General features: G+C 54.0%; 1 protein-coding gene across 1 annotated transcript in view; it reads left to right on the top strand.

Annotated features, from left to right (window-relative positions):
- Nucleotides 1-20,168, top strand: part of LOC120965224 (uncharacterized) — a 61,651-nt gene extending 41,483 nt beyond the window's left edge. Inside the window, exons 2-3 of the mRNA XM_073499220.1 lie at nucleotides 17,712-18,577; nucleotides 20,142-20,168. Coding sequence (XP_073355321.1) covers nucleotides 17,712-18,577; nucleotides 20,142-20,168 — 893 coding nt within the window. The remainder of the gene's footprint in view (nucleotides 1-17,711; nucleotides 18,578-20,141) is intronic.
- Nucleotides 20,169-20,667: the final 499 nt, after the last annotated feature.

Consider the following 20,667-nt stretch of genomic DNA (forward strand, 5'->3'; position numbering starts at 1 on the left):
TGATGATGGGCCGTACAGGCCTGCTTGCACAGCCACGCCGTGGGTCGCAGGCAGGCAAGTCTGGGGACCCCTGTTCCCAGAACGCCGACAGTAGCCCCCGGGCCCAAGGTGCGCTTGGGCTTGGCTTCGAGGTGAAGCCAAAGGTCAAGCGCGGAGCGCCGCGGGCCCCAAAAGCCTGCGGCCTTGGTCGATGCATGGCGGTTGATTGGACGTGGGCGTCTCCACTTCCCCACGCTGCCTCGGCAACTGCTCGATTTGACAAGTCCCTGCAACATGCAACGAAAATCATCATTACCTATGATCGTGGGAGGCGCCGGTTGGCCTTCTTGCGCTATAAATGGGGAGGGGGGCGGAGACCCCGTCGCCCATCTCTTCTTGGTTCACTTGCTTCTTCTCCTTGCTCTACCGCCAGCAGCAATGGTGCCCATCCGAAGGTTCTCCGCTGAAGAGAAAGGAATGGCCCCCCGCGATGATCCAGGGCCCCTTCCGCCGAAGAAGAGGTCGGTCCATCGCCGCGACGAAGTGACGATGCAGGTGGTGGCGAGGCCTTGGTGCGAGCGGCCTCCTCCAGGGTTGCTACCCTTGTACACCGAGCCGAGGGCTCAGGAGGGCGAACGATGAGCGGCGCCGCCCGCACCGCGCCCATGGTCACCGCGCCATGGCGGCACGCGCCGTCGCCCCTGGAATCTACGCCTCTGATTCCTCGCGCGAGCTTGTGGTATGGGCGCCGATGCCCCAAGCTCTTGGATCCACTTCCCGCGGTTCTTCTCCGACGTGATGCCGCCGAGGGGGCCTCTCGAGCTCTGGCTGCAGCACGCCGACTGCGACGCTCCGGCAACCGGAGCAGAGATCGAAGCGGTCCCCACCGGCAAGATCTTCATGACCCGCGGCTGGGGCGAGGTTGCGCAGGTTTGCCGTACGGAAGGCGCCCTCGCGATCCACTTTGAGTACGACGGCGCCACCACGCTCTTCTTCAAGGTCTTCGACGCGGAGGGCCGCCGCCTGGAGTGTTGCCCTGGAGGGGAGCGTCAGGCTGACGCGCGCTCTGCTCGTGGCTACTCCAGCAGTAGCAGCCCCTGGGAGTCTAGCGATTGTCCTGAGCTTTACGAGACTCCGGAGACGAGCGACGACAGCTATGTGCCCCCGAGTTCTCGCTGCGCTCGAAGCAGGGCTGCGACGTCCGGCCGTCGCCGCCGCTGATCTGGATGGGGTTGGCGCCGGCCTCCCATGGCCCACTGTTGATGATGGCGTCCACCATGGGAGGGTGTAGATAGGATTCCTTTAGTTCTCGTTTCTGTTCCCTGCGATGAATCATGAAGTACCCCGTGGGGGTGTGTAAAGGGTCTGTAATGTCTTTTGCGCATATCTTCCCTGTTATGAAAATTTGCGAACGCATGTCCTGTTAAGGCTCGGTCTCCCCTTTCCATCCTCGTGATAGCTCGTTGCTCTACGCTGACAGGTCCCGGTCCCCAGGCAGGCTGCAGCCGTCGCTGGTATGCCAGGTCGCGTGCCGTGGTCAAGGCCAGGAGGTGAGCGGCCCGAGGTCCAGTAAGAGCCCCTGAGGCGCGATGCTCAGGAGGTCCCCCTTAGCGTTCAAGCAGCTATGGTAAGGCAGGAAAGGGATGCGACGTGGCCGCAACAGGGATGCGGCGAGCGTAACGCCTAGGTTCCCACAACTTAGTTGTTCCGAGCTCGAGACTTATCTTGGCAGTTCGGGGTCGATCCTCCGCGCTGCGCCAGACCTATGCGCAATCATTCGTAACGTAGCTAGGTTCGGCCCGTACGGGTCCTCCCCCTTCCAATGCTTTCCTTCATGCTCTACGTCCTCAGGTCCCGGCCCTCGAGCGAGCTCAGCCGCCGCTGGTATGCCAGGTCGCGATGTCGTGGTCAAGGCCAGGGGGTGAGGGCTGGAGAGCCAGTAAGAGCTCCTGAGTCGCGATGCTAAGGAGCCCCCCCTTTAACATGCAAGCGGATTACTCGGAAGAGGTGGGAGCCCGCGGTGCCGCCTGGTGCTATCCTCGTGATATTCCTGTGAGCCAACATAAGGAGAAACACGGTTTTGCCGTTATGGTTGCCAGTCTGCCACTGGTTGCTCCGCGAGGAGGTGAAGGCACTGAGGGCCGGATGAGGTGACGTGCGCGGGGCGCGCCGCGAGCCAGAGCTCGACCGCTCAGGTTTGTCGACGTGGCAGGGACGGACCCATGCACCAGCGTCGTGCCAGTGTGAGCAGGCCCCGTGGGAGGTGACGACTGAGCAGGTGGTAATCATAGGCAGATTAAGCATGGAAGGCAAATCAGCTTGGGTAAATGCAGAAAGATACATGCCACTGGGTCAGGCCCGAGCGGCTTGGAGATGATGCAGCCCGAGGGGCGCCCCCAACAGGGTAAACTAAAGGCATAAGCAAAAGGGGTACATGCCACAAGGACGGAACCATGCGGCCTGGGAATAATGCAGCCCGAGGGGCGCTCCTAGCTGAATGAACTTGGAAAATGTCACCTAGTTCTGTCGACGAAGGAGAGTTGGTGCAGCTGAAGGCGTGCCGCGAAGGGGTAGCTCCTCACGAGCCACCGAGGCCTTGAGCCTCGGGAGGCTCTGGGGGCTCTGCTGGTTCCCTGAGGACCGTCTCCATCTCTGCCAGGACGGCGCGGTGCCTGGCCTCCTGAACAGCCCTGGCGCGCCGCAAGTTGCGCTGGTAGGCGAACGACACGCTCGGCAGGCCGAAAGGCATGCGAACGTAGCTGTGCGCTGGACCCTTGTAGCGGCCCGCGTGTGAAGGCCAGAAAAGCTCCTGAGACGCGGCCCTGTTGAGCCCTGGAACATCGATGCAGACGCGCAGCCCAGCATCCTCGCCTGGATGGGGAGCTACGCCTCGTGAGCGGCGGTCACCGCGCATGGCCCTTGCGTCTTGCAGTTCCTGAGTGGTCTTGGTGATGAACTCCTGAGCGGTGAGCGCTCCTTGCCCTGTGTTCTCCTGAGGGAAATGTGCTGCGAAGCACGCCTCCAAGTGGTGCCCAAGCGCCTCCCTCGTGATGCTGGCAAGGTCTGAGGCCCTCCAGAAGAGAGCCCCCGAGCCCTGCCCGAGGAGGGCGCTGGGCGCGTATTCCTATGCGATGGAGGGAGGTGCCCCTGGAGCGGGCGCCGATCCTAACGAGGTTCCAGCCGCGACGCCACCCTCCTAAGGTCTGGTACGGCACAACTGCTTCTTCTTCTTGGGGATGGCCTCAGGAAGATCCTCGCTCTTGCTGTCGGGGTCGTTGATTGCAGCAGCTTGAAAGGCGCGCTCGAGGGAGCACACCACATCTCTTTCTTCGCACGGGACCGTGATGATTCCGCCACTTCCTGGCATCTTGAGGACATTGTAGTCGTGTTGTGTTACCTCCATGAACTTGGCCAGGGCTGGATACCCGAGGATGGCATTGTATGGCAGGCGGATGTGCGCGAAGTCGAAGTCGATGAGCTCGGTGCGGTAGTTCTTGCGTTCTCCGAAGGTGACAGGGAGGCGGACTTGCCCTATCGGTGTGGTGGAACCGTCGGTCACTCCTGAGAAAGGCTTGGTAGGCTGAAGTTGCTCATATGGCACCTAGAGGTTGTCAAACGTGTCGACGGACAGGACGTTGAGCCCTGCGCCGCCGTCGATGAGGGTCTTGGTAACTTGCACGTTGCTGATGACTGGTGAACAAAGCATCAGAAGGGTGCCAGCGGTGGTTGCGCACTTGAGCTGATCTGCCGAGTTGAAGGTGGTGGCGCACTGGGACCACCTGAGCGGGCGCGTGGCCTCGAGCTTGGGGAGGACTGCGTTCACTTCGCGAGCGAACTGTTTGAAGATACGCTGCGAGGCTGGGGCCTGAGCGCCGCCCAAGATGTAGGCAATCACGCGTGGCTCCTGGAAGCCCCTAGCCCCCTCGTCTTGATGGTGATCGTCATTCCTTCTTGGTGGTGGCGGCAGCGGGGGAAGACCGGCGTTGCCCTGAGGACGATCCTCACGAGGCCGGTCCCTCCAGGCGCCCTCACAAGGATGATCCTGCCAGCGGTCCTCACGAGGCCTGTCGCGCCACTCCTGGCGCGGGCCACGGTCGTCCCAGCGTCCGCTTCCACGCCCTCCTCCTCGGCCGTAGCCCCGGTCACTGCGCTCGGGGCGTCGACCAAAGCGTCCTTCGCGAATGGCTCTGAGTTCTTGACAGTCGCTGGTGTTGTGGGTGTTCAGGTTGTGGAAGGCGCAGAACGGTCGGTTGCTCTTGGATGACTCGGGCAGGTCCCTGCCTCGCTTGGTGCCCGGCTCCGCTGCGAGCACGACTGCTTCCTTGCGCTTCACGTCCTTGGCCTTGGCCTTCTTCTCCTCTGCGCCCGTAGCTGGCAGCTCGAGGAGGGAGAGGCTGAAGGAAATATGCCCTAGAGGCAATAATAAAGTTGTTATTTATTTCCTTATATCATGATAAATGTTTATTATTCATGCTAGAATTGTATTAACCGGAAACATAATACTTGTGTGAATACATAGACAAACAGAGTGTCACTAGTATGCCTCTACTTGACTAGCTCGTTGATCAAAGATGGTTATGTTTCCTAGCCATTGACATGAGTTGTCATTTGATTAACGGGATCACATCATTAGGAGAATGATGTGATTGACTTGACCCATTCCATTAGCTTAGCACTCATTCGTTTAGTATGTTGCTATTGCTTTCTTCATGACTTATACATGTTCCTATGACTATGAGATTATGTAACTCCGGTTTACCGGAGGAACGCTTTGTGTGCTACCAAACGTCACAACGTAACTGGGTGATTATAAAGGTGCTCTACAGGTGTCTCCGAAGGTACTTGTTGGGTTGGCGTATTTCGAGATTAGGATTTGTCACTCCGATTGTCGGAGAGGTATCTCTGGGCCCTCTCGGTAATGCACATCACTTAAGCCTTGCAAGCATTGCAACTAATGAGTTAGTTGCGGGATGATGTATTACAGAATGAGTAAAGAGACTTGCCGGTAACGAGATTGAACTAGGTATTGAGATACTGATGATCGAATCTCGGGCAAGTAACATACCGATGACAAAGGGAACAACGTATGTTCTTATGCGGTCTGACCGATAAAGATCTTCGTAGAATATGTGGGAGCCAATATGAGCATCCAGGTTCCTCTATTGGTTATTGACCGGAGACGTGTCTCAGTCATGTCTACATAGTTCTCGAACCCGTAGGGTCCGCACGCTTAAAGTTTCGATGACGGTTATATTATGAGTTTATGAGTTTTGATGTACCGAAGGTTGTTCGGAGTCCCGTATGTGATCATGGACATGATGAGGAGTCTCGAAATGGTCGAGACATGAAGATTGATATATTGGAAGCCTATATTTGGATATCGAAAGTGTTCCGGGTGAAATCGGGATTTTACCGGAGTACCGAGGGGTTAATGGAACCCCTCGGGGGGTTAATGGGCCATAGTGGGCCTTAGTGGAGAAGAGGAGAGGCGGCCAGGGCAAGGGCCGCGTGCCCCTCCCCCCTAGTCCGAATAGGACAAGGAGAGGGGGGCGGAGCCCCCCTTTCCTTCTTCTCCTCCACTTCTTCCCCCCCCCCCCCCCCGTTGTCCTATTCCAACAAGGAAGGGAGGGAGTCCTACTCCCGGTGGGAGTAGGACTCCTCCTGGCGCGCCCCTCCTGGCCGGCCGCACCTCCCCCCTTGCTCCTTTATATGCGGGGGCAGGGGTCACCCCAAAGACACAACAATTGATCATTTGATCTTTTAGCCGTGTGCGGTGCCCCCCTATACCATAGTCCACCTCGATAATACTGTAGCGGTGCTTAGGCGAAGCCCTGCGTTGGTAGAACATCATCATCGTCATCATGCCGTCGTGCTAACAAAACTCTCCCTCAACACTCAGCTGGATCGGAGTTCGAGGGACGTCATCGGGCTGAACGTGTGCTAAACTCGGAGGTGCCGTTCGTTCGGTACTTGATCGGTCGGATCGTGAAGACGTACGACTACATCAACCGCGTTGTGCTAACGCTTCCGCTTTCGGTCTATGAGGGTACGTGGACAACACTCTCCCCTCTCGTTGCTATGCATCACCATGATCTTGCGTGTGCGTAGGAAATTTTTTGAAATTACTACGTTCCCCAACAGTGGTATCAGAGCCAGGTTTTATGCGTAGATGTCATATGCACGAGTAGAACACAAGTGAGTTGTGGGCGATATAAGTCATACTGCTTACCAGCATGTCATACTTTGGTTCAGCGGTATTGTTGGATGAAGCGGCCCGGACCGACATTATGCGTACGCTTACGCGAGACTGGTTCTACCGACGTGCTTTGCACACAGGTGGCTGGCGGGTGTCAGTTTCTCCAACTTTAGTTGAACCGAGTGTGGCTACGCCCGGTTCTTGCGAAGGTTAAAACAACACCAATTTGACAAACTATCGTTGTGGTTTTGATGCGTAGGTAAGAACGGTTCTTGCTAAGCCCAGTAGCAGCCACGTAAAACTTGCAACAACAAAGTAGAGGATGTCTAACTTGTTTTTGCAGGGCATGTTGTGATGTGATATGGTCAAGACATGATGCTAAATTTTATTGTATGAGATGATCATGTTTTGTAACCGAGTTATCGGCAACTGGCAGGAGCCATATGGTTGTCGCTTTATTGTATGCAATGCAATCGCCCTATAATGCTTTACTTTATCACTAAGCGGTAGCGATAGTCGTAGAAGCATAAGATTGGCGAGACGACAACGATGCTATGATGGAGATCAAGGTGTCGCGCCGGTGACAATGGTGATCATGACGGTGCTTCGGAGATGGAGATCACAAGCACAAGATGATGATGGCCATATCATATCACTTATATTGATTGCATGTGATGTTTATCTTTTATGCATCTTATCTTGCTTTGATTGACGGTAGCATTATAAGATGATCTCTCACTAAATTTCAAGAGAAAAGTGTTCTCCCTGAGTATGCACCGTTGCCAAAGTTCGTCGTGCCCAGACACCACGTGATGATCGGGTGTGATAAGCTCTACGTCCATCTACAACGGGTGCAAGCCAGTTTTGCACACGCAGAATACTCAGGTTAAACTTGACGAGCCTAGCATATGCAGATATGGCCTCGGAACACTGAGACCGAAAGGTCGAGCGTGAATCATATAGTAGATATGATCAACATAGTGATGTTCACCATTGAAAGCTACTCCATTTCACGTGATGATCAGTTATGGTTTAGTTGATTTGGATCACGTGATCACTTAGAGGATTAGAGGGATGTCTATCTAAGTGGGAGTTCTTAAGTAATATGATTAATTGAACTTAAATTTATCATGAACTTAGTACCTGATAGTATCTTGCTTGTCTATGTTGATTGTAGATAGATGGCCCGTGCTGTTGTTCCATTGAATTTTAATGCGTTCCTTGAGAAAGCAAAGTTGAAAGATGATGGTAGCAATTACACGGACTGGGTCCATAACTTGAGGATTATCCTCATTGCTGCACAGAAGAATTACGTCCTGGAAGCACCGCTAGGTACCAAACCTGCTGCAGGAGCAACACCAGATGTTATGAACGTCTGGCAGAGCAAAGCTGATGACTATTCGATAGTTCAGTGTGCCATGCTTTATGGCTTAGAACCGGGACTTCAACGACGTTTTGAACGTCATGGAGCATATGAGATGTTCCAGGAGTTGAAGTTAATATTTCAAGCAAATGCCCGGATTGAGAGATATGAAGTCTCCAATAAGTTCTACAGCTGCAAGATGGAGGAGAATAGTTCTATCAGTGAGCATATACTCAAAATGTCTGGGTATAATAATCACTTGATTCAACTGGGAGTTAATCTTCCGGATGATAGCGTCATTGACAGAATTCTTCAATCACTTCCACCAAGCTACAAAAGCTTCGTGATGAACTATAACATGCAAGGGATGGATAAGATGATTCCCGAGCTCTTCGCAATGCTAAAGGCTGCGGAGGTAGAAATCAAGAAAGAACATCAAGTGTTGATGGTCAATAAGACCACCAGTTTCAAGAAAAAGGGCAAAGGGAAGAAGAAGGGGAACTTCAAGAAGAACAGCAAGCAAGTTGCTGCTCAAGAGAAGAAATCCAAGTCTGGACCTAAGCCTAAGACTGAGTGCTTCTACTGCAAACAGACTGGTCACTGGAAGCGGAACTGCCCCAAGTATTTGGCGGATAAGAAGGATGGCAAGGTGAACAAAGGTATATGTGATATACATGTTATTGATGTGTACCTTACCAGAGCTCACAGTAGCACCTGGGTATTTGATACTGGTTCTGTTGCTAATATTTGCAACTCGAAACAGGGACTACGGATTAAGCGAGCACTGGCCAAGGACGAGGTGACGATGCGCGTGGGAAACGGTTCCAAAGTCGATGTGATCGCCGTCGGCACGCTACCTCTACATCTACCTTCGGGATTAGTATTAGACCTAAATAATTGTTATTTGGTGCCAGCGTTGAGCATGAACATTATATCTGGATCTTGTTTGATGCGAGACGGTTATTCATTTAAATCAGAGAATAATGGTTGTTCTATTTATATGAGTAATATCTTTTATGGTCATGCACCCTTAAAGAGTGGTCTATTTTTGATGAATCTCGATAGTAGTATACACATATTCATAATGTTGAAGCCAAAAGATGCAGAGTTGATAATGATAGTGCAACATATTTGTGGCACCGCCGTTTGGGTCATATTGGTGTAAAGCGCATGAAGAAACTCCATATTGATGGACTTTTGGAATCACTTGATTATGAATCACTTGGTACTTGCGAACCATGCCTCATGGGCAAGATGACTAAAACGCTGTTCTCCAGTACTATGGAGAGAGCAACAGATTTGTTGGAAATCATACATACAGATGTATGTGGTCCGATGAATATTGAGGCTCGTGGCGGATATCGTTATTTTCTCACCTTCACAGATGATTTGAGCAGATATGGGTATATCTTCTTAATGAAACATAAGTCTAAAACATTTGAAAAGTTCAAAGAATTTCAGAGTGAAGTTGAAAATCATCGTAACAAGAAAATAAAGTTTCTACGATCAGATCATGGAGGAGAATATTTGAGTTACGAGTTTGGTCTACATTTGAAACAATGCGGAATAATTTCGCAACTCACGCCACCCGGAACACCACAGCGTAATGGTGTGTCCGAACGTTGTAATCGTACTTTACTAGATATGGTGTGATCTATGATGTCTCTTACTGATTTACCGCTATCATTTTGGGGTTATGCTTTAGAGACGGCTGCATTCACGTTAAGTAGGGCACCATCGAAATCCGTTGAGACGACGCCTTATGAACTGTGGTTTGGCAAGAACCAAAGTTGTCGTTTCTTAAAGTTTTGGGGCTGCGATGCTTATGTGAAAAAGCTTCAACCTGATAAGCTCGAACCCAAATCGGAGAAATGTGTCTTCATAGGATACCCAAAGGAGACTGTTGGGTACACCTTCTATCACAAATCCGAAGGCAAGACATTCGTTGCTAAGAATGGATCCTTTCTAGAGAAGGAGTTTCTCTCGAAAGAAGTGAGTGGGAGGAAAGTAGAACTTGATGAGGTAGATGTACCTGCTCCCTTATTAGAAAGTAGTTCATCACAGAAACCGGTTCATGTGACACCTACACCAATTAGTGAGGAAGTTAATGATGATGATCATGGAACTTCAGATCAAGTTGTTACTGAACCTCGTAGGTCAACCAGAGTAAGATCCGCACCAGAGTGGTACGGTAATCCTATTCTGGAGGTTATGTTACTAGACCATGACGAACCTACGAACTATGAAGAAGCGATGGTGAGCCCAGATTCCACAAAATGGCTTGAGGCCATGAAATCTGAGATGGGATCCATGTATGAGAACAAAGTGTGGACTTTGGTTGACTTGCCCAATGATCGGCAAGCCATTGAGAATAAATGGATCTTCAACAAGAAGACTGACGCTGATGGTAATATTACTCTCTATAAAGCTTGACTTGTTGCAAAAGGTTTTCGACAAGTTCAAGGGATTGACTACGATGAGACTTTCTCACCCGTAGCAATTGCTGCATTTTATGATTATGAAATTTGGCAAATGGATGTCAAAACTGCATTCCTGAATGGATTTCTGGAAGAAGAGTTGTATATGATGCAACCAGAAGGTTTTGTCGATCCAAAGGGAGCTAACAAAGTGTGCAAGCTCCAGCGATCCATTTATGGACTGGTGCAAGCCTCTCGGAGTTGGAATAAACGTTTTGATAGTGTGATCAAAGCATTTGGTTTTATACAGACTTTTGGAGAAGCCTGTATTTACAAGAAAGTGAGTGGGAGCTCTGTCGCATTTCTGATATTATATGTGGATGACATATTGTTGATTGGAAATGATATAGAATTTCTGGATAGCATAAAGGGATACTTGAATAAGAGTTTTTCCATGAAAGACCTCGGTGAAGCTGCTTATATATTGGGCATCGAGATCTATAGAGATAGATCAAGACGCTTAATTGGACTTTCACAAAGCACATACCTTGACAAAGTTTTGAAGAAGTTCAAAATGGATCAAGCAAAGAAAGGGTTCTTGCCTGTGTTACAAGGTGTGAAGTTGAGTAAGACTCAATGCCCGACCACTGCAGAAGATAGAGAGAAGATGAAAGATGTTCCCTATGCTTCAGCCATAGGCTCTATCATGTATGCAATGTTGTGTACCAGACCTGATGTGTGCCTTGCTATAAGTTTAGCAGGGAGGTACCAAAGTAATCCAGGAGGGGATCACTGGACAGCGGTCAAGAACATCCTGAAATACCTGAAAAGGACTAAGGATATGTTTCTCGTTTATGGAGGTGATAAAGAGCTAGTCGTAAATGGTTACGTTGATGCAAGCTTTGACACTGATCCGGACGATTCTAAATCGCAAACCGGATACGTGTTTACATTGAACGGCGGAGCTGTCAGTTGGTGCAGTTCTAAACAAAGCGTCGTGGCGGGATCTACGTGTGAAATGGAGTACATAGCTGCTTCGGAAGCAGCAAACGAAGGAGTCTGGATGAAGGAGTTCATATCCGATCTAGGTGTCATACCTAGTGCATCGGGTCCAATGAAAATCTTTTGTGACAATACTGGTGCAATTGCCTTGGCGAAGGAATCCAGATTTCACAAGATAACCAAGCACATCAAGAGACGCTTCAATTCCATCCGGGATCTAGTCCAGGTGGGAGACATAGAAATTTGTAAGATACATACGGATCTGAATGTTGCAGACCCGTTGACTAAGCCTCTTCCACGAGCAAAACATGATCAGCACCAAGGCTCCATGGGTGTTAGAATCATTACTGTGTAATCTAGATTATTGACTCTAGTGCAAGTGGGAGATTGAAGGAAATATGCCCTAGAGGCAATAATAAAGTTGTTATTTATTTCCTTATATCATGATAAATGTTTATTATTCATGCTAGAATTGTATTAACCGGAAACATAATACTTGTGTGAATACATAGACAAACAGAGTGTCACTAGTATGCCTCTACTTGACTAGCTCGTTGATCAAAGATGGTTATGTTTCCTAGCCATTGACATGAGTTGTCATTAGATTAACGGGATCACATCATTAGGAGAATGATGTGATTGACTTGACCCATTCCGTTAGCTTAGCACTCGATCGTTTAGTATGTTGCTATTGCTTTCTTCATGACTTATACATGTTCCTATGACTATGAGATTATGCAACTCCCGTTTACCAGAGGAACGCTTTGTGTGCTACCAAATGTCACAACGTAACTGGGTGATTATAAAGGTGCTCTACAGGTGTCTCCGAAGGTACTTGTTGGGTTGGTGCCGGAGTAAATGACCACGGGTAGCCAAACCGACTCCCCCTGGCTCTTTGAAAAATTATCGGGCCGATCGAGCCTTCAAGCACCCAAAGCACAGGGCCGCCTTCCCCTGGCCGGCTGTCTCACAGGCCGACTACTGGAAGGCGACCCGGCCCTAAAAACCCTCCCGAAGAGAGCCACAAGATGGCCGACTCCAAGAAGCCGGCCACAAGAGGACCGACTCCCAGAAGCCGGCCACAAGAAGACCGGCTCCCGGCAAGCGGCCGAGATTGCACCCTCAAGGGCTGCACCCACATAACGGTGACGAGACGGGGTGTGGCTATAGTACAGCCTGCCACCCCCGAATCTCGGAGCACGCGTGGCCACAGTGCGCCGTACGGGTCAGCCATCCCCCGTCCGGCGCGGCACTGTTGCCATGTTGACCATGACGCCACCCACGACAGGCTGTCAGTACGGCCCGCGGGCGACGGGCCCCTTCAGCCAGAGAGATGCTCGAAGACGGCCAAGCCTCCCCCAGTCGGCCTGGGGTGTAGCCGGCTACCTCACTCCCTCGAAGTATGTGCATCATTAAGGAGACAAGACGAGGTAAGGCTACAGTGAGAGCCCGCCAGGCGGTGGCACTATAGCCATGCTTACCTCAGCAAAGCCCTCGTCATCAGGGGCGAGGCTACAGTAACCAGCCGCCGGTAAGATCCCCAAGCGGTGGGCCCGGCCTGTCAGCCAAGAGGCCGGCAGCCGGCGGGACCCACCAGTCGGCGGGCCCCAGCGGCCAGCGGAGAAGCAGGCGAATACAAAGACTGACGGCTAGGACCTGCGTCCAGCCGGATTACCATTGTACCCCTGGGGGGTAGACCTATATAAACCCCCCGAGGCACCCATGCAAAGGGTTGATCTCTTAGAGTTTTAGACACCACATAGAGAGAAGAGGAGAGCTAGCCGTGCCCTTCTTCTTCCTCTAACCAAACAGCAAAAGGAGCCACTTGTAGCCACTTGTGTTGATATAGAGATCATGCGGAGACCCCGCAGAGCAGGACTAGGGGTGTTGTCTCCACGGAGAGCCCCGAACCTGGGTAAGATTCGCCGGCGTGCATGTCTTCGCCTTATCCCGTTTCCAGGCACCGGCGATGTCTTACTGGCTCCCACAATGATAAGCCACCCGTTGGCATATGTCGCACCTACCACCCGACATTTGGCGCCCACCATGGGGCCAGGTGCACCATCGTCCGGAGACCTGTTCTGGACGGGAACCCTTCTCCTTCCCAGCGAGCGTAGCCAGCCCGGCACGCCCGATGGCGCTTGCCCCGACGCGCTGCCTCGCCGGTCTTCTTGGCGAGGCTCGCATCTCCAACGAGCCTGCGTCCGACGCGGACACAGACTGCCCCGAGAGCCGCCTCCTCAGCCTCCTCGACCAGCTTCACGTCTCCAGCGAGCTTGCTGCGGACTTGGAGTCGGTCGGCTCCACCGACCCGATGCTTGTCGACTCCGACACGGCATCTCTTGACGCCTTCCCCACCAACATGGTGATCAACGACCCTCTTCCTCGAGCCGACAGTGGCAGCAGCGCTGTCACCGAGGTGCTGGTCATCAGCCACGGCGCCGCCTCAGGCGAGAACGCCCACGACGCCCTACAAGCGGCGCTACACGACTTGTCCGCCCCCATCCCGGCCAACGCCGACGCCGAGACACTGGAGGCACGCCGCCTCGCCCTCATCGCGGAGGGCCAGAAGATAGCATCCATGAGACGCCTCACTGAGGCTCACCAGCGCGAAGTTGATCGCGCCGCCTTTGGTACGCCGCCTCCTCGCGGGCCGAGCCGAGCCGGCATCGTCAAGAAGCGCGGCGCGGCCATCGCCAGCATGCTGGGAGCAGACCGCCCAGTCTACGCCACGCCACTCGAGAACCTGCGTGCCGCTCAGGCGGCCGTAGACGAGCTGAATGGGCTGGGGGCCGACGAGCTCCCCTACATGACTAGACGCATCCAGCAGCTGATCGACGCGGCCGCAGAGCGGCATGAAGCCAGCGCCCGCGCTGAAAGTCCTCCCCCACGCCGAGAGCACGGCGCAACATCCCGGACGCCGACTGCAGACAGCGCCCGCGAGAGAAAAGACAAGGAGCCGGCTGCTAGCCGCAGTCGGACTCGGCTCACCATCGAGCGCGACGCAGAAGGCCGCCCCCGAGCTGTGGAACGACGAGGCGATCCGCCTCCTCCCCCGCCTCGTGGGGAGAGATATCCCACCCCGCCGCCTGTTACGCATCCGACTCTCGGCGGCCGACTAGGCCACCGCGAAGGAGTCAGCGAGAATGACGCCCGCCACCGGATCGACGGCCTAGCGCAATCCCTGGCGCTAGAAGAAGAAGATGATGTTGGCCCGCCTTGCTTTGGCCCCCGCATCCGCGACGAACCCTTCCCCAAAGGGTTCTCACTCCCAAGAGACACGCCAAAATACAACGGCTCCGTGAAGCTGGAAGACTGGTTGATCGATTACTCCACCGCAGTCCGCATAGAGAACGTCAACAGGCGCGTCGCCGTGAAGTACATCCCGCTCATGCTTCAAGGCACGGCACACACTTGGTTGAACAGCCTCAAGCCCTACAGCGTCAACAGCTGGCTAGACTTCACAGAAGTCTTCATCCGCAATTTCACCAGCATGTACAAGCGGCCTCCCAAGCCCCACCAGCTCTCCTTGTGCGTCCAAGGGCCCAGCGAATCAACTCGCGACTACCTCACGCGTTGGGCCGAGCTCCGCAACTCCAGCGAAGGGGTGCACGAGGTTCAAGCCATAGAGTACTTCACCGCCGGGTGCCGAGAGGGCACCCTCCTCAAGCACCGGCTCCTCTGCGACGAGCCGACTACCCTCGACGAGCTGCGGATCATAGCAGACAAGTACGCCACGGCCGACTCTTCAATGAAGACCGAGCTTTGAGTGGATGCCTCTGGAAAGGTGCTCGCTCTGGCTCCCAAGACGCCGGCTGGTGACTCCAATCGACGCCCTTACCAGAACGACAACAAGCGCAAGGCCCCTATGCCGCCTTCCACCAGTCGGCAAGTAGCCACAGTCGAAGACGAACAACCTGAAGAGTGGCCCATGCCCAAGAAGCAGAAGGGCGGCAGGCCGGCTTGGTAGCCGGCTTTCTCCTACGAGCAAACCCTTGATGCCCCCTGCAAGTTCCACAGCGGCGCAAAGCCGTCCAACCACACGACTCGGAAGTGTCATTGGCTCACGCGGATCTCCAAAGGCGAAGGACTGGTGCCGCCTCCACCTGCTGGCCAGCCACCTCCAGCCCCTCAGCAGCCGGCTGCTCGACCAGCAGTCGGAGCCATTCAAGACGAGTTCCCGGATGAGCATGCCGCCTACGTCGTCTTTATAAGCCAAACTGAAGACAGGCGCAGTCGATGCCGACAACACCAAGAAGTCAACGCGGTCGCCCCTAACAACCCAGAGTTTATGCATTGGTCTGAGAAGCCTATCAGCTGGAGCCGGGCCGATCATCTAGAGGTGATGCCGTCTCCCGGCTCTTATGCGTTGGTGTTAGACACCACCCTCGCGACAGAAAGGCGAGCTGCCCATTTCTCCCGTGTACTGATTGACGGTGGGAGCAGCATCAACATACTATACCGCGACACCATGGAGAAGCTGAACATCAAGACGAAGCAACTCATGCCAAGCCGGACTGTGTTCCATGGCATCGTACCCGGCCTGTCCTGCTCACCAATCGGCAAGATCAAGATGGCTGTTCTCTTCGAGACAAGGATCACTTCCGCCGAGAGGCAGTCTGGTTTGAAGTGGTGGATCTAGAGAGCCCTTACCACGTGTTGCTTGGCCGACCTGCCCTGGCCAAGTTCATGGCTGTGCCCCACTACGCCTACCTCAAGATGAAGATGCCAAGTTCAAAGGGGATCATCACCATAGCCGGAGACTACAAGAAGTCCTCTGAGTGTGCTGCAGCCAGCAGCCGGCTGGCCGAGTCCCTCGTGATTGCTGAAGAAAAAAAGATGCTGGACCGAGTCGTGGCCATGGCCGGCAAGCAGCCGGCCCTGTCCCCTGACCCCAAGGAATATGATGCTCAAGGCTCCTTCCAGCCGGCCAAGGAAACCAAGAAGATACCTCTGGACCCAGAGAACCCGGAGAGGTTTGCCGTCATTGGAGCAAACCTGGACAGCAAATAGGAAGGCGAGCTCGTCGATTTCCTCCATGAGAATCGGGACATCTTTGCATGGTCCCCAAAGGACATGTCGGGTGTTCCGAAGGATTTCGCCGAGCACAAGCTACACGTCCGAGCAGACGCAAAACCAGTCAAACAACCTCTCCGCCGACTGTCGGAGGAAAAGAGAAGGATCGTAGGAGAAGAGATAGCCCGGCTTCTGGCAGCCGGCTTCATTATGGTAGTGTTTTTTCCAGAATGGCTTGCCAACCCGGTCCTTGTATTGAAGAAAAACAATAAATGGCGCATGTGTATAGATTATACCAGCCTCAACAAAGCCTGCCCCAAAGATCCGTTTGCCTTACCTCGAATCGATCAAGTGATAGACTCCACAGCCGGATGCGAGCTGTTGAGTTTCTTGGATGCTTACTCAGGCTACCATCAGATCAAGATGGATCCAGCCGACCGCCTGAAGACCGCCTTCATCACGCCATTCGGAGCTTTCTGCTACCCGACTATGACATTCGGCTTAAGAAACGCCAGTGCCACTTTTCAGCGTTGCATGCAGAAATGCCTCCTCAAACAACTCAGCAGAAATGCCCACGTCTATGTAGACGATATTGTGGTGAAGACGGAGAAGCGCGACACCCTGCTGGAAGACCTCAGAGAAACATTTGACAACTTGCACCGGTTTCAGATCAAGCTCAACCCTGAGAAATTCGTGTTCGGAGTACCAGCCGGCCAGCTTCTAGGCTTCTTGGTCTCCGAACGCGGCATCGAGTGCAACCCAGTGAAGATCAAGGCCATAGAGAGAATGGAGATTCCTACCAAGCTGCGAGACGTCCAAAAGTTTACCGGGTGCCTGGCCTCCCTGAACCGCTTCATCAGCCGGCTAGGAGAGAAGGCTCTCCCCCTGTACCGACTCATGAAAAAGTCCACCCACTTCAAGTGGAACGACCAAGCAGACCAAGCTTTTCACGAGTTGAAGAAGATGCTGACCACGCCGCCTGTCTTGGCGGCGCCGACTGAGAAAGAACCCATGCTCCTTTACATTGCCGCGACTAGCCGAGTGGTCAGCACAGTTATTGTGGTCCAACGCCCAGAAGATGGCCGGGCTCAGTTAGTCCAGAGGCCGGTGTATTATTTGAGCGAAGTACTGTCCACCTCGAAGCAAAACTACCCGCACTACCAGAAGATGTGCTATGGAGTATACTTTGCCGCCAAGAAGCTGAAGCCCTACTTTCAAGAGCATCCCATCACGATCGTATGTACTGCCCCGCTTGCCGAGATCATAGGCAGCCGGGATGCATCCGGCCGGGTGGCCAAGTGGGCCATTGCGCTGTCTCCTTACACGATCTTCTAGCAGCCTCGCACCGCCATCAAGTCCCAAGCATTGGCCGACTTTCTTGTCGACTGGGCCGAGACCCAGTACCTATCGCCGGCTCCCGACTCCACTCATTGGCGGATGCACTTCGATGGATCCAAGATGCGCACCGGCTTGGGAGCCGGCATCGTCCTCACCTCTCCCAAGGGCGACAAACTCAGATACACATTGCAAATTCATTTTGCCGCCTCCAACAACGTGGCCGAGTACGAGGCGCTCATACATGGGCTCCGGCTAGCCAAAGAGCTCGGCATCCGCCGGATCCTGTGCTATGGCGACTCGGATTTGGTAGTCCAACAATCATCCGGTGACTGGGATGCCAAGGACGCAAACATGGCGAGCTACCGATTCCTCGTTCAGCAAATCAGCGAATACTTTGAAGGATGCGAGTTCCTCCACGTGCCACGGGCCGACAACGAGCAAGCAGATGCCCTGGCACGAATTGGCTCCACCCGACAAGCTATACCAACCGGCGTCTCTCTCCAACGCCTCCTCAAACCGTCTGTCAAGCCGTCTCTAGAATCAGACTCCATCTTTGTACCGCCTGACCCTGATGCAGTCGGATCCGACTTGGGGAACCCAGCAGGCGGCTCAGGGACTTCGACAGGTGGCCCGGGGACTGCCGTAGTCGCACCCGGCTCAGGGACTTCGACAGGCGGCCCGGGGACTGCCGTAGTCGCACCCGGCTCGGGGACTTCAGAACCCGGCCCGGGGACTGCAACAGTCGGCCCGGGGACTGCAACGACACAACAGGCGGTGGCCGACTCCAACTCTTCACCACCCAACCCACCCACCCTGGTCGCAGTAGCCGTGTTGGCAATAGAAGAAGTCACAGCTCCATCATGGGCCCAACCCATCCTCAACTTCCTGGTAAACAGAGAGCTGCCGACTGACGAGATCTCGGCAAGACAAGTTCAACGCCGAGCCAGAGCATACACAATAATAAACAGAGAACTCGTTAGGCGCAGCGTCACTGGAGTCTTCCAGCGCTGCGTCGAGCCAGAGAAGGGCATAGCAATCCTCAAGAACATCCACCAAGGCGAATGCGGCCACCACGCGGCCTCAAGATCACTTGTCGCCAAAGCTTTCTGCCATGGTTTCTTCTGGCCGACTGCTTTGGAAGACGCCAAGGAATTAGTCAAATGCTGCAAAGGGTGCCAAGTCTTCAGCTCCAAGCAACACCTGCCGGCTTCTGCACTCAAGACCATCCCCCTCACCTGGCCCTTTGCCGTCTGGGGATTGGACATGGTGGGCCCATTCAAGACGGCGCGCGGCGGCATGACACATCTGCTTGTCGCCGTGGACAAATTCACCAAGTGGATTGAAGCGAAGCCAATCAAAAAGCTGAACGGGCCGACTGCCGTGACATTCATCGCAGATATCACCACCCGGTATGGCATACCACACAGCATCATCCCCGACAATGGCACGAATTTTTCCAAAGGAGCACTGGCACGTTTCTGCGCGACACTGGGCATCCGACTGGACTTAGCGTCCGTTGCCCACCCGCAGTCAAATGGCCAAGTCGAGCATGCAAACGGCCTCATCCTCTCCGGCATCAAGCCTCGACTGGTCGTACCACTGGAGCGTTCGGCCGGCTGCTGGCTCGACGAGCTGCCGGCCGTCCTCTGGAGTCTGCGTACTACCCCAAATAAGTCAACCGGCTTCACCCCTTTCTTCCTTGTATATGGTGTCGAGGTTGTCATCCCAACTGACATTGAGTTCGACTCACCTCGGGTCACCATGTACACGGAGGCGAGGGCCAAGGAAGCGCCCGAAGACGGCGTTGACCTGCTGGAAGAGGGCCGGCTGTTAGCACTCGGCCGGTCCGCCATCTACCAGCAGGGTTTGCGCCGTTACCACAACCGGAAGGTCAAGCCAAGATCCTTCCAAAAAGGCGATCTTGTGCTCCGGCTGATCCAGCGAACAGCCGACCAGCACAAGCTCTCGGCCCCTTGGGAAGGCCCCTTCGTCATCAGCAAGGCCCTAGGCAACGACTCCTACTACCTGATCGACGCACAGAAGCCGAAGGCACGCAAGAGAGATGATTCCGGCAAGGAGTCGGAACGACCATGGAACGCCAATCTCCTCCAAAGATTTTACAGTTAAAAGCAGTATGTACCACGCTACCTTTTGTATTAAGTACAAGACAACGGGCCCCCCGAGGAGCACTCGGGGACTACCATCTTTTATCTATGTATGACGAGTGTCATACCTATGAATGTATTACTACATTTGTTTTTCTGTCCGGCACCGGGTTCGATCAGTCGGCCCAGGGACTTGCCGCCTTGAGTTATATTAAAGTTCTACCTGCAGTCAGACAAGTAGTGTGCCGGCACCCAAGCCCTCTCTTGTTGAAAGTCGCAGCTCGAAGAATCGACTGTCCGACTGGCAAGAGTCAAAGGCAGGAAAGGATGCCCACGCGAAAAATGGCTAAGGACTAACGAACTTATATAACACAAGCCGTCCTCCCACCCCGCCAACCGGCTGTCAGAACAGCCGGCTGGCCGGCTTCCCATTCACCTTGCTACAATCTAAGAAAGCTAGAGTACTTGCCCTCCCAAACGGCCAAGCCCTTCCCCAGCCACAGACTGCAGAGCAGCTGTCCGGCTGGGAAGGCGGCGACCAAGGGAGGGCGGCAAAGGAAACAACCAAAAGGATGAAAAGCAAATACAATCGGAAGCCAAGCACATGCATGATTATATTTACACAAAAGGCCTTCGAAAGGCCGGCATTCAACATAGTTTGAATACACCCCCAGTGGGTGGAACTGCGCAAACTTAACAAATACTGTTCAAAGAGTAATAAACAGGAAAGCAAAGGTGGCGGATCAGGCTAAAGGTGCAACAGGCGAGCCAGGCAGGTCAGTGGAGATGGCAGTACTAGCTGGAGGAGTGGCCGGCTGGCGAGTCTCAGCTTGATCATCACCGGCTGCAGGCGCCGCGCTCGCACGTGCCTCGTTGCTGGAGGCACGATCAAGCTGAGGCTGGCCGGTTGCTCCACCGTCTGGCACGGCGTCTTCACCATCCTCTCCCTCCTCCTCTTCGCCCTCGTCGCTGGAGTCGATCTCCTCCGCCGAGTCCTCACCATCCGCTGGGTTCAGCCCAAACCACTCCTCCGGCTGAGCAACACCGTCATCATCCACCTCAGGGGCAAAGACACTGGTGTCGGTGTAGTCGGCGATCGCCCAGGCGCGCTGGATGATAGCCGGCCGCACCGCCTCCAGCTCCTCGTCGGCCTCCTACCGCCAGGTGGCCAGCTGGTCCATTTCCAGCCCAGGATACCAAGCTCGGACGAACTCCAGCGCCCGCCTGGCGCCTGACCGAGCTGCAGAAGCT

The sequence above is a fragment of the Aegilops tauschii genome, chromosome 5, assembly GCF_002575655.3.
Source record: "Aegilops tauschii subsp. strangulata cultivar AL8/78 chromosome 5, Aet v6.0, whole genome shotgun sequence".
NCBI classification, from domain to species: Eukaryota; Viridiplantae; Streptophyta; class Magnoliopsida; order Poales; family Poaceae; genus Aegilops; species Aegilops tauschii.